Source organism: Giraffa tippelskirchi, chromosome 4, assembly GCF_054371585.1.
Source record: "Giraffa tippelskirchi isolate mGirTip1 chromosome 4, T2T-mGirTip1v1.2.pri, whole genome shotgun sequence".
Lineage (NCBI taxonomy): Eukaryota > Metazoa > Chordata > Mammalia > Artiodactyla > Giraffidae > Giraffa > Giraffa tippelskirchi.
This window is the reverse complement of record NC_137278.1, coordinates 33,919,818-33,943,010: the sequence shown is the minus strand read 5'-3', so window position 1 is coordinate 33,943,010 and position 23,193 is coordinate 33,919,818. Positions and strand designations below refer to the sequence as shown.

At 48.7% G+C, this 23,193-nt stretch overlaps 2 protein-coding genes across 28 annotated transcripts in view; one reads left to right on the top strand and one right to left on the bottom strand.

The window, feature by feature from the left end:
- The window catches only part of BABAM2 (BRISC and BRCA1 A complex member 2), a 408,503-nt gene that overhangs the window by 2,635 nt on the left and 382,675 nt on the right, over positions 1 to 23,193 (bottom strand). The window lies entirely within an intron of this gene.
- Positions 221 to 5,311, top strand: LOC145503833 (uncharacterized). Of its 27 annotated transcripts, none has more exons than XR_014051815.1 (6): positions 221 to 644; positions 1,148 to 1,302; positions 1,849 to 1,941; positions 2,432 to 2,685; positions 4,099 to 4,337; positions 4,521 to 4,638. XR_014051815.1 is itself a non-coding variant. In XM_081484267.1 (6 exons), exons 1-6 carry the CDS (start codon positions 630 to 632, stop codon positions 4,560 to 4,562), a joined length of 627 nt encoding a protein of 208 aa, XP_081340393.1. In that variant the 5' UTR covers positions 221 to 629; the 3' UTR covers positions 4,563 to 4,638. The 27 variants fall into 27 exon arrangements, 2 of the variants coding, with proteins under 2 accessions (XP_081340393.1, XP_081340392.1); XR_014051805.1 differs by having other exon boundaries at positions 1,836 to 1,941; XR_014051804.1 differs by having other exon boundaries at positions 1,145 to 1,302; positions 1,836 to 1,941.

The following is a 23,193-nucleotide window of genomic DNA, read 5'->3' as shown; positions in this document are numbered from 1 at the left end:
CCAAGACCTTTCATCTGCCCAAACCTGCAGCCTGGGGTGCCATAATTGTCACCATCTGCACTTTTCCTCAGTCACATTTTGGGATCGTGCCCTGCCCTCCACCACTGAGAAGCAGAGAAAGCTGAAGCTCCTCTCCCAGAAAAGCTGCAGGTAAGCCTCCTCACTGTGATGTCACAGGAGATCAGAAGCACATTAGGAGTCAGGGTGCTCACTTAAAGGCAGATGGCAGACATGCTGAAGCCGTAAGAGGCAATGATGGGATGTCCACCCGTGAGAAGAGAGCAATTGGGGGTGTCATAAGCCCCCTGAGGCCCACGCACGGTCCAGATGTCAGCCTCCACTCCCACTTCCTCCCCTCTGGCCACCTGCTCTTCCTCACACGTGCCATTACCACCCCGGGCCTTTAGTCATGCTCAGGCCAAATGCCCTTGCCCCCATCAAGCCTTCCCTGGTCACCAGAAGGTTCTTTCCTTGAATGCAGACACTCTCTGTGCTTCTTCTGGGCACGTCTCATGTGTGCACACGGCTTGCGGACAGGGTGGCACTGCCAACCCCGGAAAGGAGGGAGCGAGTCTCCTTCTCAGTGACCCCACAGGCCTGGCCTGTACAGAGCGCTCGGCAAGGATTTCATGGCTGTAATTAAGGTAACTACTGATGACCACCAGTTTGCGAGAACAGTTAAAGCAGGTCCCTTGCTTGCTTTTCGGGGTGAAAGAGAGCAAGCCCAGAAAGCAGGCAGATGCGACATTTAGATTCTGAGGAAGAAAACTGCAAAAGTGTCCGTTCTCAAACTTCAGCCTGTGCTGACTGTCAGTGAGAAGGATCAACACCCTCCACCATCCCTGTTCCAGCCAATCCGCCACCTTTTCTGAGACGCAGAACCTTGGAGCCCTTGCCCACAATCGTCCTTATGGGGAGGAGGACTGCGATGAGGCAGGAGCCGCCCCAGACCTAGAGCCAGGAGGACCAGGCAAGAGATGCCTCGAGTTCTGTTTCCCCAGGGCGAGAAGGGGCGACAAGCCCACCCTGATGTAATGCTCTCACAGGACCATGTGTGGGAAGGAAGCTTGTTGACTGGCTGCTGCCACCAGTTGTGAGGGCTGTCCATTCCTTCCCTGTGTTTCATGTGCTGCTATTTCCCCAGCAGGATTTGTGTTTGCTGGAGGGGGGCCTGGTGGCCCTTCTTCAGGGGCTCCGGCACCGATGGGCTGCTGCCAACCTCCGCTGCATTTGCCTTCCTGCCCGAAGGACATCTTGGAGTCTGAGCACTGGGTGGGGTGGCACCCTTGTCTTAGGTCACAGGTGAGGACACTATGGGGAGAGGCGGTTGGCCCCACAATAGGTGCCTGACGAGGGAGTGGGACTGACTGCTGCTGAAATGGGGCCCCAGGCTCCAGGGTAGAGACCTCTCTCTCATGCTCTCTCCTCATGCCTGGTGTCACATGGGGCAAATCTGATGAAGCGAATCTCCTCAGCTCAGTTTTTTCCTTGGAAACTTCTGGGGGAAGGGGCCACACCAGTGCAAGCTCCTTCGACGGAAAGGTCTTGGCAAGAGGGAGCAAGCTTTACAGCAAGCTCTTTCCTTCTTCAGAAAATTCTGAAGTTTCCTGTTCTGTCCTGGGCTTTCCCTGCCAGGGCAAACTGTGTGACGCCAAGGGGAAGCAGTATAGAGCAGGGCTATTTAAAGGCATGATGCTACCAGCTGTTGTCAGTGAGTGCTTCTCAACGAGGAGCCACACGAAGTCAGCTCGGGGAGCGGGGGAGGAAGGGGAAAATGACAACTGGCTCCCAGCCATTTATAGATTTTTTTGAAGCACTATGTTCATTTATTTCAGTTTTTTTTATCAGAGAAAGTGGAGAGCCGCTCAGAACATATCACTTGCCAATGGCACTAGTCTGTCACCTTTAAAAAAACTCTTTGACCCAAAGACAAAGTGTATGGTAAGCTTCAAAAGTGTAAGTGTGTTACAGGGGTGGTGAGGGAAAGGTCTTCTCACGTCCCCCTTCACTGGTCAAAAGGGCCTGCAGGATAGAGGCCTTGAGTCAGTCAAGCTCTTCATTCTACTCACACTGAAAGGGAAATTATTTTTAGACCAGATTAGAGCTAAATAGGCTTGAGGACAACATCAGATTCTGACCCTTTTCACTGATTTCCGTCCCTTCACTCTGGGTTTTATAAAATCACAACTTAGTCCAATCACAGAGTCTCAGGTCCACAGAATAAAACTTAAAGAACTGACTCCAGGCCGAGGTCTGAGAGGTTTTCCATGAATTGGAAGCAGGATTGGGCTCCTGACCTCAGTTCACAGGCACGGCAGGAGGGCAGAGCAGACAGACCCCGAGGTCAGGAATCAGGGCGCTGGGGAGCTCAGTGGGTCTGCTTTGCTGGGCCTGGGGTCCAGGAGTAAGTTTCTTCCCTTCTGGGCACCAGATCCCTCATCTTCAAGGCAGGGAGCTGTGCTCGATGATCTCCAAGGCCCCGCAGGCTGGAAGCTGTGCAGGACAGGCAGTGTGTGGTCTGCAGCCAGCCACCCCTGGGCTCAAGGCTTGGCCCTGCTCCTTCCTGGCTGTCCCATCTGTGCAAGTGACCCACCTCTTCAGCTTTAACTTCTTCGACTATAAATGGGGAGCCACAGTGCCCACCTTACAGAGTAATCCTCATGAGGATCAAATGAGATGCTCCAAGTAAGCACTTGGCCTGATGCCGGGCATACTACTTGATCAATAGATGCCAACTGTTACCATGGGGACCCAGTTGGGTCTGAGGGGGAAAGACTGGGTCTGAGGGGGAAAGACTGAGTCCCTGGGAACAGCCAGGGCATGTGTGGCTGCAAAAGAGAAAAACCCTGTGTGGATGGAAAGCTCCCAGATCATCCTTTCCTCTGGGCCTTCTTGAAGGTCACTTTTCACAGATCATACGCACTTTCAGGTGGAGGCACAGAGATGGTCGGTCTCAGGACCTGACACTCAGCCAAAGTTGTCAGGACACTGTGCACCCTTGAAATGCAGCCCAGAGCGGCTGCAGGTGGACTCATGGTATCTAAGGATGGGCTCTGCAGCGGGAGGCACCTGTGCCCCTGCCTGGCTTTTGCCTGAGTTCTAGGTGTGCTCTTGTGTGCAGCTCTGGTCAAGAGTGTGGTTACGGGAAGGTGGGCTGTGGGCCTGACAGATGTTTAAGATAATCACACGGCTCAGGCTACCAGAAGTGGGCCCAGTCCTCGAACAGACCTTTCTCTGTCCAGGACAACAAGTATTGAGAAGGAGAAACAGCGGGGTGAGCAGAAAGAGCCCTGAGCCACGAGGCAGAGCCATGGGCTCTAGTCCAGGCCCGGCTCCTCACCTCTAAAAGGCAGATGGATACTTGGTCATCTCTAGGTGCCAACCAGTTATGGTTCTGAGAAATCCACGTGACTTTGAGCAAGCCACTTAACCTCTTTGTGTCTTGACTCTTCACTGGTTAAATCAAGACACCAGCCAAGCCCAGGCCTCGAGGCACTGTAACGACTTGTGGTGCGGGGAGACAGTGCTCATCATTATCTGGGATGCTTTTTTGCAAACATGGCAGAGCTCCGAACACATGTTCAGGGAACCACAGGCAATGGTGAGAAGGAGGGAGGCTCGTTCCTCTTGGCCATGTCTGCCCTCCCACTGAGCAGAGGTCCAGAGTCAGGGAGCTCAAGCAAAGTCGTCAGGGGGTAACAATACCTGGAAAATCCACCATCTAGGTGCTCCTGGGCAGGGGCTCTGGGGGCAGTAAGGAGAGTGGGGACAGGGAGCCGTGAGAGGAATCCTCAGAGGCCTTGAGATGAAGGCAATTAGGAGCCTTTCTCATCATAAGGGGTTTTCCCTGCTGGAATTACAAGCCTTGATTTATTCAGTGGACCTTTTCAAAAGGACAAAAATCCATGAAATCAACATCTAAACATTTGAATCAGTACCACTTTAAGAAAATGAAAACAAAAAACAGAGAATAAAAAGTCCCAAGAGGTTGGAGACTCTGGGGAAAGAGGAAGGAAGCCCACAAAGCAGATTGGACATTGCGCAGGTGCTGCTCACAATGTTGCCGTGTGTGGCAGGAGTCATGGTCCCATTTTGCAGGTGAGAAAACAGACGCTGAGCAAGTTCAGTCAAGACAGCCTCTGACCCCAGTGCCACCAGAGCTCGTCTTCTCACGCGAGCACGACCTAACGGAGTAGCCCCTGGGATCTTGCTGCCTTTAGCCTCATTTACTTGGGACCTTTGATTCCACAGAAGCCTAAACAGCTGCTCTCTTCTGAAATAGGACTCTGAGGTCTCTTTCTGGAATTCCCGAACGCTTTTCTTTGGGCAATCATAAGGTGAGCCTTACGATGTTTGCTCAAGTCAGGCCAGTGCAGGGGTGGGTGGGACAGGGTGGGAGAAGTGGTTCAGGGACACGAACCTCACTGTCAGGAAATCAAGGACACACAAATCAAGTCAGAATTCATTTTTGCAAATAGAGGCGAGTTCCTAAACATCTAAGGCTCCTTTCTTTTTTCCAGTTTTCTTCTGCAGCTGTGACTTCAACTGGCACATGTTTTTAATCAGTCATATGCAAGCTGACTGTGGTCTGAAAATCAAAGCAGTCCTGTAAATAGTGTAAGACAAGTCCTGCTAATCATCCTTGTGGTCTTGCCTTGTCCTCATTGTCCTGAACGGCCATGGTAAAGACTGACTCATCAGGGGTTACTCTCCCGTGGCAAAGGGGTCATCCTCAGAATAGGATCTCTACAAAGAGACCTGGTTCTGCCTCGATGCCCATCACCCCAAGCCCTCCAAAAGCCCATGTGAAGATGGCCTACCTGACTCTGGGTGCCTTGGTGAGCAAATGCCTGGCACGATGGGAGCTTATTCTGTAGCTATGCCCTGCCAGGCCAGCCTGTATTGCTGCTATGGGCTTTAGGAACAAACAAGTGGTTATAACTGGTTCATGTACACAGTCTCCCTAGAGGTGCCAATCCTCGAGCAGGCCTGGTTTGTTTTTAAGGAATGTAAGCTTGCAAAACAAGGAAACTAACCCTTGAGCTGCAAAAGGCTTGATATCACACTGAGAACAAGCTAGCAGCCTCAGGCAGAGGCCCTCGCCCTCAGCTGGAATCAATCTCCCCTCTGCCGGGTTTCATGGCACACTGGCCTCTAACCTCAGGCCCAGCCATGGTCTGCCTTGAGTTTGAGATGTTTAGATTGGTGTCTAGACTCTGTCTTATACAGCTCGGGCTCCTCGCCCATGAGAAAGCTGGCTGTAGTCTCAGTATGTGTTGAATTAAATAAAATGCTGTTTTAGGAGGACAAACAACCAACTGGAATCCATTTCTAGACATCAAAGTATTGGGATGAAATCTGGCTCCTTCTAAATCATAGGGTATTTGTCAATGGGTACTGAAATGATCAAAATTACCTAGTGGTTCTCCCTCCTTCTGAGACTCTCCGAGGAGGGCTTCTGGAGCCTAGCCAGTTCCTCTGGGGCTAAAGCAGCATGCAGCCAGCTTCTGCAACTGCAGGGCCAGTCCTTGCCCAGGAGTGGGGGTGGGTTTGGGGAGGGTTGTAGGTGCCTCTGCTCCCTTGGCATCCCCTGGTGCAGGGTCGTGAGACGGCCAGCTGGCCAGATGAGGCAGGGGGGCAGGGTAGTCCTCGTGGGCTCCCCCAGCCACAGGGCTGCCTTCCTCCCCTGGGCTCTAGCTCTGCCCGCATCTGTCTCTTCACCCTGCCACGTCCCACCAGAAGCTCCTTAACGGCAAGCCCCATTGTACATATTTATCCCTCTCTGCAGCCCAGCTTCGAGTCTAATGCCGACACACTGCAGCTCAACAAACATTTCTCAAATGATGTAATAAACACGTGGTTTATTTAAAGATCTACTTTAGAATGATAAAATTTTATAACAGAAACCTCAGCGGCCGTATACTCCAACCATTATGGGGAAGGGAAAACTAAGGGCTGGAGAAGTTAATGGTCCCCTCTCACAAGGCCTAGCTCTTCTCTGGAAGCCCCTTGAGGGTAGAATTTGGTGATGGTTCATCCTTAGTGCCCCATGGTGCTCACCATCCATATGCCTCACAGGCAGGAATGAATAAATGAATGGCTGTCCCAAGGGGCTGCCCTGAGGCTCCAGAGCTAGTAGGTAGAATCTGAGCCTGTCCTCCCTATCTCCTTACTCTCAGGCTGATGCTCTTTCCACTGTGAACCTGCCTGATGAGACACTGGGAGGAGGAGCCGACAGTGTGGCCACAGAGAAAGGCTGGCCCCCCTCTACCCTGGAGGTTGGGTCGGGTAGGCTGTGATGACCCAGTGCACTGGCTGTGCTAAGCTTAGGCCAGATAGTGGGTGTAGGGGGCTAAGGAATGTGGTGCTCCCTGAGGCCTGGGACCCCAGAGCAGAGCTACTCTCTGTGTCCACCTTGTCGCCCTATTTGCACCTACATCTGACGTATCTAAGGTGGTAGGTGCCATGGCAACGGGCATCTCAAGTTGTCTGCTCACTCTGCCCGGGGCTGTATGGGTAGGAGCCTAGCACTGGCCCTGCTGATGGCCAGGTAGATGCCTGTGGAGGGTGCCAGGATTGCCCACAGGCCCTGTTGGGAGGAGGGCTACTCATGCAGCTCACCTGTGCTGGACCGCTGAGGGGAAGCCAGCTGCCTGTCTGATGGCAGTGAATCACTGTCAAGATCACAGACAGCCCTCTCCCCCTTAGTCAGCAAGAGGGGAAAAACCAAAGAACTGCCCACAGAGAGGAAGTGCCCAGGGTCCTGGTGGAGCTGACCACGCAGCATGCGGGGCCTGGTCACAGCCCAGCGGGGATGGTGTTTTCAGGCTTCCACTCAGCATCGCCAGGCATCAGCCGGCACAGGAGAGTACTGGACCCCCGAAGGACAGAGAACACTTAGGATATCAACTTCTTGGAGCATAAACTATTCTACTCCTCTCCAGAGAGTCTCTCTGGGGCTTTTTAGTGTTGTTTGCCTGGTTGTAAATTTGGTTTCTCCCACTAGGCTCTCAGCATCTACAGGAGAAAGCTCTGTCTTCCATAGCTGCCCGGGCCCCTGTCTACTGGCTTTTGAACGCACCTCCTGGTCACGCCAACACTCTGGGTGTTTGCCCTCCTAGCTGGGTGTTTACAGATACCCCTTGAAGATCTGGGAGAGGGACAGCAAGGAGGGCTATGGTCCCTCTTCTTTTCAGGCTAACCCCCTGGCCCAGCAGCTAAAATGATATTCCTAGATGCCTGGGCTCACAGATAGAAAAGCAGCAATTCCAGAAAGTAAGCTATGGTGGCTTGATGCAGGGATGCGAGCGTGGTTCCTGGAGAATGAGGTTGGCAGTGCCACTCTGGCTGCTCGGGGTGTATGCTGCCTCTACAAGGGCTTGCCACAAAACAAACAATGAAAGCTATTTTTGCTTTTTGCCTTTTTAAAAAAAATAAAAGTGAAAATCCTCTTTGGATGTCTTTGGGTCACTGAAAGCAGGCACTAATGTAGGCCTTTTGTAAAAGCAAAGTGGCATAAAGTGAACTTTCCAAAAGAGGGGGACACCTATATCTTTATTTTTGCCAATGAGAAATCTATGATTCAGAGAAGCCAAGTAATTTTATAAGATCACATCGCTAACAGGTGGCAATGCTGCTCGACTCCAGAGTGCACATACGTTGCACACCGCCAGGATTTCCAGCGGAAAGAGTGCTGGCGGCTAAGCACAGAGCCAAGGCCTCCAAGTCTGCATCTATTGTGTGACGCTGACTCACACCTCTGTTTCCTCATCCACACAATGAAGGCGTGGGAGAGATGATTTCTAAATTTCTTTGATTTGGTGATCCTTCCCTCCCAAACATTATTTTAGGATCTTTTATTCTCCTTTATTAAAACTCCATAATACTGGAATTGCCAATGGCCCAGTAATGAATGCTGAGGGCTACTTACTACTAACTCCCATTACACCTACGTCTGTTTCCTCCATCCTGTAAGTCCGTGTGTCTGGAGGTGGTGACTGGTATCCTTAGCTCTCATCTAGGAACCTGCATTGGGTGATTTTCCAGTAGAATTATGACTGTGATAATGAGGGATGGAAGGGAGGAACTGGACCTCCCGCTCACTTGCCCATCTGGTTCCTGGAAGTATCAACACATCCTATGGAAGAACAAGGCCTAGTCTGAGTGTCTGGAGAAGGAAGGGCACCTGCAATCCCCACAAGGGCATGCAGGAGGCACCAGAAATGTTCTCCAAATAATAAGCCCCAGAAGAGCAAAGGTACCGGAAGGTTCCTTTAATAGTAACGTCTGTGGGCTTCTGAAAACTCTCCAGAGCTATTCAGAAGTGATGTGTCTATAAAATGCTATACAGTGGGAGGGATTACTACCCTGACATAATTAAGCATGAGTTGTGATCCTGGCTCTTGCTATGTGACCGTGGATGAGCCACTTCACTTCTCTGTGTCCCAGATGCCTCATCTGGAAAGTGAGGGGATGGCTTCTGCGTTTACTTCCAGGTCTAATATATAGTCTTCCCCTGGTACCTGCCACCAGAGGCTGGTTCCAGGACCCTCTCGGATACTAAAATCCAAGGACGCTCAAGTCCCTTATATAAAGTGGTATACTAGTTGGCCCTCCATATCTTTGGATTCCGCAGCCTTGGATTCAACCAACTCTGGTTTCTTATCCTCCACTTGCTGAATCTGTGGATATGGGATGTACAAATGTGAAGATCTGACTGAATTTGCTTATAACTTACGGACATATTCCCATATACTTTAAATTACCTGTAGATTACTTAAATACCTAATACAATGAAAATACAAATATAAATACTATGTACATAGTTGCTGGTGCTTGGCAAATTCAAACTTTGCTTTTTGAACTTTTTAGAGTTTTTTCCTCCAAATATTTTTGAAATATTTTATGGATGTGGAACCCACAGATATGAAGGGCCGACTGTACTACTATCCATTATTATTATTATTGCTTTGGTATCAATCCAAGCACTTTAGCCAGTTTCTTTAGTGGAAGCAGTAATTGAATAAATGACCTCTCCCTGGGCTTTGCTAAAGGGGTTCCCTCAAGAGCCTTAATAAGCACCATCAAAGGCATGACAAGAGGTTTCTATCTATCTCTCTTTTGTCTCCAGATCTGACTTAGGACTCCAAGAATGGAGGCCAGCATTCATCCGTCAGACCAGCAGACAACCAGACAACCAGACATTCACTCACTCATGGCGAGCTCTTGTACTCCACGAGGGCTGTTTCCTGCAGGGGGCAAGGGAAAGATCTGAGCAAGGCCTGACCCTCAGGAGACACATGGGCCCTGGACTCCCAGACAGACTGCTGCGTGCTCAGCCTGGGTGGGAGTTGGGTGGTTTCACTTCACAGTCAGGGGCTAAGCCCTCCTCCACCCACTGTTTCTTCCTGCTATTCCTCTGGAGCAACTAGAGCAAACTTGCTGCCTGGAACTGACTTTCTTTGCTGCTCAGAGCTATGCCAGCATATTATCCAGCAGGCCAGACGTCTGTCTAGTACTTTTAATGACAATAATAATAATTTGCATTTATACAAGGTCTTTCATTGGAGAATCTTAAAGTGTTTCACAAACAATAATTAATTCCCCTTGGCAATTCTGGGAGCCAGCAAAGTAGGAGTCCCTTTGCTTTGCAAGTGAAGGGTACTTTCCTGAACCATGCAACACTTTTTGAGGCCTCCGTATCTATTGAAAACTTAACCACCCTCAAGGCCTGGCATAAGCATCAGGCCCTCCGTAGAGCCTGCAGCACTGAACAGTTATGATGGTCTTCCTTCTCCTGAACTGGAATTTGTCCCCTGGGAACCCCCACCCACGGAGTCTACTTTTGCCTTCTGCAACAAAACTGTTCCAACTAAATTGTCTGGGGTTGCTGGCTGCTGTCCCTTGTACACAAGTTGTCTACTTCTATAGTCACCCATGGGTGGAGCTTGGGGGCTCAGTGTTACCAAGGTTCAGGGAGGCCTTGTGAACTGAATGGTGGAGGTCAATTGAGGCCTCCCTCATGTGCTCTGAGTTCCGGGGTCAGGCTGACTTCCTGGGCAGGAATTCCCTGGATGTTGCTGGCTCTGGAGTTGTGCGTGCTATGTTGCTAAGTCGTGTCTGACTCTGTGCGACCCTATGAACTGTAGCCCACCAGGCTCCTCTATCCTTGGGATTCTTCAGGCAGGAATACTGGAGTGGGTTGTCATGCCCTCCTCCAGCTGGAGCCCTGGGCCTGTCCATCTTCAAACGCAGTTCTTTAGATGTTTCCCCCTGTGGTGTAGACACAGGAGGCTTCCTGTGTTCATTTCTGGGGGCTGCACCTTACTGACCCAGAAATACCCTAAACTGTTGAATGACTGAATGACAATGAATGAATAATCTTCTTTCCTAAATCGAACATCTTAAATCTAGACAATACCTGGACTGGTTTTTGGAGACCAAGCCAGACAGTGATCTCTTTAGTTCTTTTTTCTTTAAAATCCTTTTTCAGAATAAATACTCGGTGCTACACTTGAGAAAAGGATTCATCGACTGCTCAGCTGAAAACCCACGTGAGGATGACGAGCTCCATGACCCTCCTGCTCTCCCAGGACTTAGAGGCAAGGGAGGCCTCAACACTGGGAGGCGGGGCAGAGGGGTGAATGGAATCCTTTGCTAAGTTGATTTCAAACAGCTAGATCTTCTGGGGAAACCAACAGCTCCCTGGGGTGACTTCTGGGTCCTTGCTGGTAGCTTTACGCCTGAAAAGACAGCCGCCTTCCCTTGGCAGCCAAGAGTGCGTTGTTTGGGTGAGATTTTTCTCACAGTGGCTTGCCATGGAAGGAATTCCGAGCATGCATCGAAGGCCGTTGTTTTCCTAAAACCTGCGCCCTTGTGAACAGAGATTTGGCTTGTGGTGACAGAGCCTCATTTTGCCCTGATTTCACATGATCCCCACTTACACTGGCCTAGAATGGGGTGGGGGTGGTCGTTTTTGGCTTGGATTTGGCCTGGCTCATTGATCTGGGGGACACTTGGGAGGAGAAAAGTGGGCTAGAGAGGGGATCTGCTCATGTCATGCTGTGGCAAGGGAACATCTGGGATCACTGGGAACTGAATTCTAACGTGGGTCCGTCACTTGACGACTGTGTGTCTCAGGGAAGTCATACTTAACCTCTCTGAGTCTCTGCATGTTTCTCTCTGATGAACCCAGAGAGAAACTGTTAAGCAACAGTGCCAGGCACATGGTCAGAATTCACAGCAGAGTGGTTTCCTTTCCTCCCACTCTCCCCTCCCATCACCTAGCTGAGGAACTCCTGTTTCACTCAATTTTAGCACACACGTGTTGAATAGCTCCTGTTTACGGGAGGGCCTGGAATACCTGGGGCACTGCCTGAAAGTGCCTGCTCCTAGTAGGCATTTAAGAGTTACTGGATAAGTAAATGAACTAACTCAATTCTTAATATTTTACAGTTTATACTGTGCTTTTAAAAATAACCGCATTTTAATCCAAGCAATAGTCATGTGTATGAAACAGATAGTTTTGCTCTGCTCCCACTGTATACATGAAGAGGCAGGCTGGGGGAGAGCAGATAACCTACCCAGGGTCAGGTGCGTGGCAAAAGCAGAGTGAGGGTCAGACATGAGCCAGGGCCCTGCGGCAGCACACTGCCAGCTCCGGGGGCCCTCTGTGGCCACAGGCTTGGAGCGGGATGAGCATGGCTCTGGGGCACCCACGTTCCACCAGAAGGGCCCTGTTGAGTGCTGCTCCCCACCCCATATCTGGTCATAACAGCTGCAGCTAAAAGTGCTGGGCATCATCACGCATTCGGTGACTTGGAAAAGTGAAGTTTTTAAATTGGGAACACTTCCTAACTGGGAGATTTCTTTCTTTTCAGCCCTGAGGCTCTGGTCCGAAACTAGGGTACAGGGCTGTCCCCCAGTGTCAAATTCATGGGCTCCCACTGTCTTCCCCATGGGGTGCAGCAGCACTAATGCCCACACTCCACCCACTCTCCCCTCCATCGCATCTTTCTAGTACACAGAGAGAGAGAAGTGCTCTGGTCCACAGGACTCTGTTTCTTAGCACAGCACTCCACACTGGCTAGGGGCTCAGAACAGCAACAAACTACATTCCTTCTTATTCCCAGGAGCCTTTTAAGAACCAAGAAAGGGGACCGGAAGTAGCTATTGGGTCTTTGGCTACTCCGGGCTCCCAGGCTTTCTTCCCAATCCTCTAGCCTTGAACTATCTGCTGGAAACTGCTGATAGACGCAAAATGAAAAGGGTAGGTTAAGGATATTTCAAAATTTGCCCACATGGCCGGCCCAATACAATTTCCAATGTGAGCTGAGAGGTGGAAACCAGATCTGACCGCAAAGTTGTCTTACCCGTCTCACCCACGGGGAGTGCATAACAGCCTTCTCAAACCACGCCAACAACATACCCTGCAGAGGAGGGTGTCCTGGCGCATTGTCGTCACTGTGCACCCTGGGGTACGTGTAACCCAGAGCCCAGGGGGTGAGGTCAGTTCTTACTACCGTGAGCTCGTCTGTTCTGGCCTCCTTAGCACATTTCTTTGTGCTGCCAGTGTATTACCTCTGAGATGTAACTCTGTGGAAAATTGTGTGCATTCCTTGAGCTGAGCCAGTTTTAGGTCAGAAGTTGGCAAAGAAGAGCCAGGCTGTGGGCTCTCCAAAGTAAGCACCTTGACCAGATCAGGGTCCCCGGTGTAGCTGTGGGAGGACCATGTCCCTGTGCTCCCAGCCCCGAGATTCTTGGCCACCCTACTCCATAGCATTGCTGAGCGAGTGGGGATTAATGGACATGCAGGGGGCCAGCCCAGGCCGCTGTGGTCTCAAAAACCAAAGTCAAGCAGAGTTGACCTGTTTTTTGACCAGCAAGCCCCCATGAGAGGAACCCCCCTACCCCACCCCGCCTAGACTTCAGAGATGCCAGGTAGCAGGAGTGGCTGTTGCATTAGGCCGTGCAGTGTCTGCCCTGCAAAAGAAGTTTAGCCAAGGCAGCAAGTGGAGGCTGAAATCCAACCCCTGCCCACTTGCTAGTTTACCCAGGGCTAGATGCCAAGAGAAAGGGGCAAGGTTTTCTTACTCAAAGCTGTTAGCCAAACCTGCACCAACCCAAAGGGGCACTTTTTTCTAGTTCGTACAAAAGTTCTTTACAGGCTAGGGTGGCCTGATAGGAGGACCATGCAGCTCCGTGCCTGGGATCCCATATTATGCACTGGGAATGTGGGTATGGAATGCATGTCACTGGGATGCAAATTTTGTGTTGGCCTCTTGTTTGGACTGGCAGCGAGGGAAGAAGATTAAAAAGATTAGTTCTTCCCTAGTCTCTGCATTTTTCAAGGCTTCTTCCTGTTTTTCTAGCCACGGCCACCAACCTACCTCACCACTTTGAGCTATTCCTGCCCCCATCTCACCGCTCAGACTCAGACAGGCAAACACAAACAGGGGGTGGGGTGGGTCTGGGCAGCCACACAGGTTCTCAAGGCAGCAATGGCTCCCTTTCCTGCCATAGTTATCAAGCAAACAAATCCTCATTTTCTTCCATGTGGGTACAGACGGGTGTCCCACCTTGAACCATGCCACTGAATGCAGTCAGACCTACCCAGCTTTAGTATCTTTTTACCAAAACTGACGGACACCAAAGATGCCAGACCAATAAGCAAATACAGACATACAGCAAAATAAACTAAAAACATAGCAAAATAAGTCCCAACCTTTTACATTGTAACTACTGCAGGGAAGAGAGAGGTTCCTTCTAGTTAGCCCCTTATTAGTTACTTCAGGAGTTCTTGCTATAAAAGAAAAAAAAAACTGCTATAAGTTCAAAAGTCATAAAAAGTTGGATTAGAAAACTCTAAAGGTCAACTAACCCAGGGATCAGCAAGTTTTTCTGTAAAGGGCCAGATAGCAAGTATTTTCAGCTTTGCTGACCATATACCCTGTCTACAATTCAACTCTGCCCTTGGAGTGACAGCTGTCATGAGCAACATGAAGATGAATGGGTGGGGCTATGTTCCAATAAAACTTTATTTATGAAAACAAGCAGTTGGCAAAATTCGCCCTCTGGCTATTGTTTGTCAAGGGCTTCCCAGGTGGCTCAGTGGTAAAGAATCTGCCTGTCAATACAGGACACTTGGGTTCGATCCCTGGGTCGAGAAGATCCCCTGGAGAAGGAAATGGCAATCCACTCCAGTATTTTTGCCTGGGAAATCCCATGCACAGAGGGGTGTGGTGGGCTGTAGTTCATGGGGTCGCAAAAGAAGACGGACACGACTTAGCAACTAAACAACAACAAATTGTTTGCCAATACTTTATCCAGTCCAACCCCTCTATTTGCAGAATAGAAGTGAAGCAGTTCCTTCCCACTCACAGGACCCACCCGAGACCATCTAAGACCAAGACCCCCAGGAGGAGAAGAGATGCTGCTCTCTCTGGGTCTTAGAGCCATCGGTGCTGAAGCCCAAAGTAGCCACTGGGATAACTGGAGATTCTGACTCACACACTCAACTTCAGGAAAGAGGACCAAAACACAAGTGGAAAATCACAGGTTGAAATCTAATGGGACTGGGAAAGACAATCCACATTTCAAGCTCTGCTTGCAGAGATGTAACCATCGGTTAAATCCTCATAAGTTTATGTTGCTAATGTTCATTCATCACTTAAACTCAGGCACTGTCTTAAAATCTCTCTGGTGAAGGGCTGGGGAAAAAAAGAGAAACAAGGGACCTGGCAAGCTACTGGCCCTAGTCTGTGAACAATATGAGAAGAAAACATCAACTTCATTTTTTCCAGTCAGCAGCCAGTCAAACATCAAACAGTACAGAAATGGTCAGAGAGGACAAACCCTCTCGTCCAGGGCCGAGAACAGGTTGTTTTGGCTGTCAAGCATTTTCAAAACAAGTTTTCTTGGTCTCATGACAGGTTGTGGCAAGAACAAGAAAATAAAGAGTGGAAGATCCCATGATCACCGCTCCAGGCTTCCACGTGGGCTGGCTCTGCCTGCACTGTCAGGTCCACTTTCAGAGTGTGCAGATAAAGCTGGTCTTAGGGTTAATACCACCTCGCCAGTGACACCACTGAACAGAGGGTGTCCTCTAAGAACTCTCTGGCAGCCAGATCATCATTCCAGTCTCGGGGGGACAGGTCAAAGCACTCTTAAGCCCAGGAGTGCTGTACTGCTCCAACCTACACCCTGCTTTATTTTAATTTTCACCTCCTCTTACGTGGACAAATTACTCCTCTGAAACCAAGGTTAAAAGCCCTCTGCTTTGAGGTGGATTTTTCCATCTCAACCACAGAACACTTGGTCAGGGTGGGGCAAAGGAATCAGCAAGGAGGCACTGCTGGGGCAGGCCAAGATCAAGCTGGTCTAGAAAGTGCCATGAGCTCTCTACCAGTAGTGATCTTGCTCTTAGGGGTGGCAAGCATGAAGCTGAGCATGGCAGTGCTGAAGGACACGTGATCGAGTTGACATCTGGAGATGAGAGTTATCAAGTCATCCAGAGAAAACGGTGCCAAGTCAACCAAACAAGTGTGTGGGGAATTCTCAGACTCCCTGAATTATTACAGAAGAACACAAGGCAGCAGACCCAGACTGAAGTTCAGACTCCAATTCTGGATAGCTGTGTGACCCTGGGCAAAGCACTTCTCTTCCCTGGGTCTTCTTTATTTCGCCTGCAGTAAGGCAGCTGGATCATCCTCCGAGCTCCAGTTCTGCAGTCTCTAGACTTCCCAGAGTAAGGAGCATCCAGTCAGTTACCATCATGCCTGCTCTGGCTGTTTCAAGTTACTCACATCACAGGAGCAGCTACATTCCCACTTTTAGCAATGTTCCTAGAAGAACCTCTGTGAAGAGGGCTTGCCCTTATTTCACGGGTCAAGTTACTAGACCAAAAAGGCTGTCTTTATTCTGCCAACTGTCTATGAGAATGTTCAGAAGAAAGAGGGCTGGGGAGATGTGAAGGCTGGTACAAGACATCCCACACCCTGCCCCCCACCTCTGCTCCCACCCCAAAGACACACAGCAGGACCTGTCAGCATTTACTGTCTCTACCCAGGAAGTAATTTGAAGGCATGGCCAAAGTCTTGCTGAACCTTTATTACTGGAGGGAGAGGGCTAGAAAATGGGTGAATCCTCCTCCCCAAGTCAGTGGACAGACTGTTCAATTGATTCTTGAGCTGCCCCTTCACACAGGATGCCCACATCAATTTAAATTTCAAGTAAACTTCAAATAATGTTTTAGTATAAGTATATCCTAAATATTGCAAGGGATATACTTATACTAAATTATTTGTTGTTTCTATAGAATTCAAATTTACCTGGGCAACTTGTATTTTCAATTGCTATAACTGGTACCCCTAACTTGGAGAGTAAGACTGGGTCTTTGGGCATTGAAGTGGCAAAGGAAAGATAAAAGGGCCCAAGACAAGGATTCCTTTATAGGAATGGGCATGTGTGACCACAGATCTCAGTTTTTACTGCTTTCCTTATTATTTCCAAGGCAAGGAGGATCTATTGTGATCCTATGCCAAGACAGGTCACTGTATCAGTATGTAATTTGCTGATTTAGGGAAAACCTTATTGCCTACAGAAAAGAGAATCAAGTGTCTTAGCACAGCAGTTAATAACAAGCTACCATTAATTGCACACAACAATAACCCAGACATTTTACAATCATTTTCCCATTTTATATCCACAGTGACTTCCCTGGTGGTCCAGTGGTTGAGAATCCACCTGCCAGTGCAGGGGACACAGATTTAATCCCTGCTCTGGGAAGATTCCACATGCCACAGAGCAACTAAGCCCGCATGCCGCAAGTACTGAAGCCTACGTGCCTAGAGCCTGTGCTCTGCAACAAGAGATGCCACTGCAGTGAGAAGCCCATGCACCACAATGAAGAGTAGCCCCCGTTCACCACAACTAGAGAAAGCCCACACACAGCAATGAAGACCCAAAAACAAAACAAAAACTAAAAATCATCCACGGCCCCCTGTGAGAGAGGACTGTCACCCTCCTGTACAGATGAGAAAACAAATATCCACAGAGGTAACAAAATGCTAATAGAAAGTGGCAGAACCAGGATTTGAATCCTGGTTGGGTGAGCCCAGAGAACACATTCTCTCCACCTTGCAGAACTCTTGCTATCTGCCTCTTTTCTTTCTTTTTCTCCTGCCTCTGCAGCCTTACTCAGAGCAGACTGGCCTACCTGGAACCCCTGTGCTTCCCGGCCTCTGACCATCTGGCAGGAGCGCCCTCCCTCCATCTCTGCACATCAGTTCCTGTCCAACCTCTGACCTCCAGTGCCAGCCACTTCGATCTCAGGAGATAGACACCATCTCCATCCTCTGGACTCCCGACTGTGCCGACTGTGTTTCACCTGCCCATTGTATAGGCTGCTGCCTGATAAGTCATTTATGTAGAACTTTCATCTCAGAAAGTTGGTCCAGTGAAGGCAGACTGCATCCCATGCATCACTTAACATGGTGCCTGACACCTACTTTGAATTCAATAAACGTTTGCTGAATGAATAAACAAATGGGAAGAGTGCTGGTGATCTGGACAGACCTAACCTAAATGTCTGCCACTACAGATCCATACTATGGCTCACCAAACCTGAGCGAGCACCCGGAAGCTCTGTGGTTCCAAACAGACAGCTGAGCTCAGCTGTCTGGCAATTTGGGGATACCTCAGGCAATCAGTTTGTGGAACAGTGGCAGGGCGTTATAAGAGCAGAATATCAGTCTAAAAGTTGGGAAACCCAAACTATATCCTCAGATCCTACACTAAGTCACACTATGACCTAGTGGACAGGCCATTTCACTTTGTGGGGCCTCAGCTTTACCATGTGTAAAATGGGTGTAATGGCAGTACCTGTTTCACAGGGTTGTTACGAGAGTCACAGTGTTAAAATATCAATACATAAGCTGTTAACAGCTGTGCCGGTGTACTTTATGTATATTATTATCATCGTCTATAAGATGATCAGGACCAACTAAATGATCCACTATCACCTATTCTGACAAAGAAACAATATAATCTTGCCTTTACATATATGTTCCCATTAATTTCACTTCTTTGGCAACTCAAATAATGACAGTTTAAGGGTTATTTGATTCCCAAAATGATCAATAATGGAAAATTTTGGTTTTCTAAATTTGAGTTTCAGAAGAGCTACAGAGCCTCCTGCTTTGCCGTTCTGACTTGTGCTCAATATACTGAGGAATTAAAGCCATGGATGCCCCATCTCTGGAATGGAATCTCACCCAGTATTGGACCATTCCAAAAATCAATCAGCAAGCTTTGTAGTTGGGATTCTACACAACAGGTGGATGAGTTTCAGCACCTGGAGGGCAGCAACCTTGTGCATGTACGTGTGTGTGTGTGTGTGTGTGTGTGTGTGTGTTTCCCCAGTGCCTTGTACATACTCTGTATATACAGTTGACCCTTGAAGTATACAGGTTTAAACTGTGAGGGTTCACTTAATCGTGGATATTTTTCAACTGTAAATACTACAGTCAGTGGTTGGTTGAATCCGTGGATGCAGAAAAACTCTGGATACAGAGAGTCAACTGTAGGTTGACCTGTGCATTGTTTGAGGGTCAACTGTAGTGTATATAGCTCTTAACTACTGAGTGACTTACTAGTAATACTAGCAATAACTTCACCGCAGAAGCCATTGTTGCACTTGATTCTTACAATCACAGTTGCTCTAAAGCCTGTTCTCTCCACGCCATGGCATCTCTACCTGGCAACTCAGCCCTGATCATCCAGGGCACACAAGGAAGCAAACCATTTTTTCTCCTCAGAAATGACTCTGGATTAAGGACTACCTGAGATCACTCCAGGCTCACTTCTGCTTTTTCGGCTTCCATTTTCCATTAGGCATGACTAACTGCCAGAGGTTCTGTCGGTCTGGGAAGATAGGAGTCACTGGAATTTTTCGTCCTTTCCTTGATGTGCAGCCTTCCTGCTGGTCTGCAGGCAGCTGTGAAGCAGTGTCCTTCCTTTGGCCTGGTTTGCTACGACACCCCTTTTCTTCGTTGGCCCATTGATTATAGTAATAAGTCAAGCCACAGGAATGTTTACCTTCCCTTAAAGGTACTCAGTGCCAGGTCTCCACACTCTCAGAAGAGCTATTTCTGCTCAAGAATACCTTGGGTGGCCTCCACAGCCACAGAAACCCTCAGCCTCCAAGGTGAGCCGCTAGGAAGAAGGTTCATGCCAGGTCACCCCATGGGAAGGTGATGGGCACATGAATGCAGGCATGTTACTATCCTTCAGCCCCTGACTCCACTGTGCTGCTCCTGGGAGCAAGGGAGCAAGAAACAGGCAGAGAAAAGGGGGGAGGTCAGAGATGGCTTGGGCTGGCCCTGGACCAGTGATCAGGGACACGGGGTTCTAATCTCTGTACTGTATGGCCCTGAACAAGTTCTTCCAGGAAATGAAAATGAAGTGTCAAATCTATGCCAATCACTGTGCTGAGGGTTTTAAATATACCAATCACTCCATTTAATCTCTGCCACAATGGCAAATGCTGACCACACTCAACCTTGGCTGTACTGGATGATCTCTGAGGTCCCTTCCATGTTCCACAGCCTGAGACTGGCCACTATTGACAAACTTACCTTCCTAGATGCAATCCTGCTTGGTCACCTAACCCAGCTCTGTCACTGGCTGTGGATTTGGCAGGCCACTGGTACAGTGGTAACTACTCCAATATCTGTGCCTTGTTTTTGCTCACCTCTATAAAGCTGTGATTTTAACAAGTCATGAATCTAGCTCATCTTCACAGGTGGCCCCTGTGCTGAGGAAGCTGACAACAAACAAGACAGAATCTCATTTCTGCAGAAACAAGGCCTCTGCTTGTCACTAATGATGTGCACAGACTGGATGGCTGTTCTTTGATGCTTCCCCCCTTTTCTAGAATTCATGCCTTAATGAGAAGCGATAGAACCGTGAGGCTTGGCCCTCTTGCCTTGGCTGGACTCCACATCACACGTGACAGCCCTGAGCAGCCCCAACAGCACCTGTCAGAAACCAACACGCACATCTGAACAGTCAAGCCTGATTTCCAAGAAGCTGTTTTAACTTGACATCTGAAAAAGTATTACACCGAGAATTATTTTACTGGGTGTGTGTGTTCAGGGCATCTGTGTGCACGTTCCACAGCTGAAGTGTTCTATAAATATTAGATACGGGTTGTACAAAAAAGCATCACGTACGTAGTGTACTTAATTCCATTTAGCAGTGTTTTCAATTTATGCCTGACCTCTGGCAACAGAGGCGGAATTTTCTCAACAAGAATAAAAAAGTATGTAAATTACCTTAAACACAACTTTCATTTACAATTCCAGAAATAAGTTAGAGCTTGGTGATCATCGGCTACTTGCCCAATACTTTCAGATGAGGGTCCTGAGGCCCCAAAACGTGAAATGTCCTTTCTAAGTTCACACAGGAAATTAATAATGGTGTCCAGATGAGACCCAGGTCTCCTAACTCCCAGGCCATTATTCTTTGCATTTTCGTTACTTACGGTTTTCCTTCCATCCATTCAAAGGCAACTCTAATTCCCTAAGTATGTGTTTCTACTTTGGTACACTATAAAAATTCCAATCCAACTCCCCGACTCTTTCCTTTCTGACTCTGTAAGAGATCTGTCTATTTTTCCAAGAAAATGTAGGAGCGTACTCACAAACAAGGAAGTAGCTGTACTTGGTTATCATGAACATTTTCCCATCCGGGAGGGACAATCAGAATCCAAGCCTGAGCTGATCAGTAGCTTTCACAACAGGACAACTAGGTGAATTCCTCCAATTAGACCTGCTGATCACTCTGTTACCCTTCCGCCTGCAGCTTCTTGCATGACTCAGGCTTGCATGACTGAGACCAAAGGGTAAAGCCTCACCCTGTTTTCCAATGAGAAAGCAGCCTGGACAGGGGGTTCAGTCCCCAAAACAGAGTGGCCAAAGAGTGGAATCAAAGGAAGCCAGGAACACAGATGGAGGACCTAGAAGAGATGGCCTGCGGGGTCGTGCGGAAGGAGTGGGGAGGCTGCTCGGGGCTGTGAACGCTCTGTGCCTGGTACAGCCTGGTCTGTGAAGGCTGAAAGAATGGTGAGCAGCCTACTCCAGGATGAGGGCTGTATTAGCAGTAATTGATGGCCAGGCTTTTTAATGGAGCTTATCATTTCACAGCAACAGATGTCAGGTTCTAATAAATAACATGTTCTCTCTGACCTACGCAATTTGGAGAGGAGGCCTGGACGCCAGGCACATTTGGATTCCTCCCATCTCTGTTGCTCTCTCTTCTCAGAGGAAAAACAAACTGAATCCCTTGAAGATACTTTTCAAAATGAATCTGTGCAAGTTGAAGGATGCAATAATTTCACACAGCTTCTGCAGGAGACCCAGGTTCGATCCCTGGGTCGGCAAGATGCCCTGGAAGAAGAAATGGCAACCGACTCCAGTATTCTTTCCTGGGAAATCCCATGAACAGAGAAGTCTGACAGGCTCCTCTGTCCATGGGGTTGCAAAGATTTGGACATGACTGAGCACGCATGCATATGCTCTCTATCTCTAAATCTGGGGGATGGTAAGCATGTGCATGCAGGAACCCAGGGCATGTTGAAGTAGAGGAAGGTTTGGGGTCCTCGACCAGTTCCTCTGCAGGCACCATCACTGGTTCTTCTCTTGTCCTCAACGGGTCCTCTCATCCCGCAAGCTAGGGCTAGTCTGGGCCTGAAAAATTCCCTCTTCTCTCTTGAGGGGAGTTCAGCTGAGATGAGGTTGGGAGTTTTTAAAGGGAAGTATTCCTAGGAAACTCAAAGGAAAAAAAAAAAAGAAAGAAAACAGAAAACACATGAATCATAGCAGCAGTTGGGCTTGCAGGCTCTGCCACTGAGGTCTGAGCCCCAGTGGGCCCCTGTAGCTAAGCTTCCTGGGAGCCTAAGCTTGGTTGCTTTTGCCCAGCTTGGGGTTCTCCCTTCTGCCCAGGGAGCTTCGAGCCCAGAGTGGCTCAGTTCTGCAGCTACACCACCCCCCTCAGAAGGGCTGTGGGGGTAAGCAATCATAGTGGCTGCAATTCTTACCTTCCTTGTCAACCCCTACCCTTGGATGCCAGATGGGAGTTCCAAACTATAACCATAAAGGGGAGAGGGGAGGGGCAGTGGTCCCAGGAGAGTGCTGTGAAGTCCCCGTCAGGGTTTTCTCTAACACTGAGCACTGACTGGCTACCTGGGCCCCAAAGCTGGTTCAGCCAGGACTCCCTGTGGTCAGCTGGCCAAGCACAGAGACTGAGAGAGAGGCCTGATACCTCAACTAAATCTCACCAGAAGACGCGAGTAATTTCTGGAGAAACAAACACATAAATAGGCTCACATTATAACCACTTACACTTCATGATCATCCCCTCCCCATCACCAGCCCTACCCTGGTCTCCAAAGAATTCTCAGGCCTCAGGGGTCCTGAAACCATACTGTGAAGTACCCTCTTAGGATTGGGACTTCCACACTGTGCTCCATGGCATCCCAGAGGGGCCCAGAGGCCACAGTAAGGGATGCGATGGGGGGTACATCAGGTGAGGGGACATCTAGCCCCTTTCTCTTGAGGAAAGGAGATCTGTCTTTATCTGTTTGACTTAGAAGACTAACGTGTAAGACTGGATTGAAGCATTTGGCCGCTAATGAGAGGTCTGAAGAAAACAGTGTCTTTGGGAATACTAAAGCATTAATGATGAAAAATAACTGAAGTAGTCCAGAATGTACAATTTAAAAAATTCTTGAAAGAGAAAGTTATTCTGCAAGGACTAAGGAATGACAACTAATAGAAGTATGCATGGTGAAAAGCCACATATGGGTAAATATAGACTGCTTTGGATAAGTTTCTAAACAAGTAAATAACATCTCTTTCTGACCTGGAGGCAAGGGGGAAACAAGATGTTTTAGATGGTTGACACTGAATTACTACCATGTATTGACTGAGAAGCTATTTTTCAAAATATTCCATTTATATAATGGATTTAATGTGTGATAAGCCATTGCAGTAGGTGGTTTGGGGGTTAAATTCTATTCTAAGAACCTACTCAGACCTCTAGAATCAACTTAAGGTTTTATACAATGAAACTCAGGGAAAACTCATGCCATCTATTCATAGATTTATCAAGCTAGGAAGGATTATAAAAGTTACC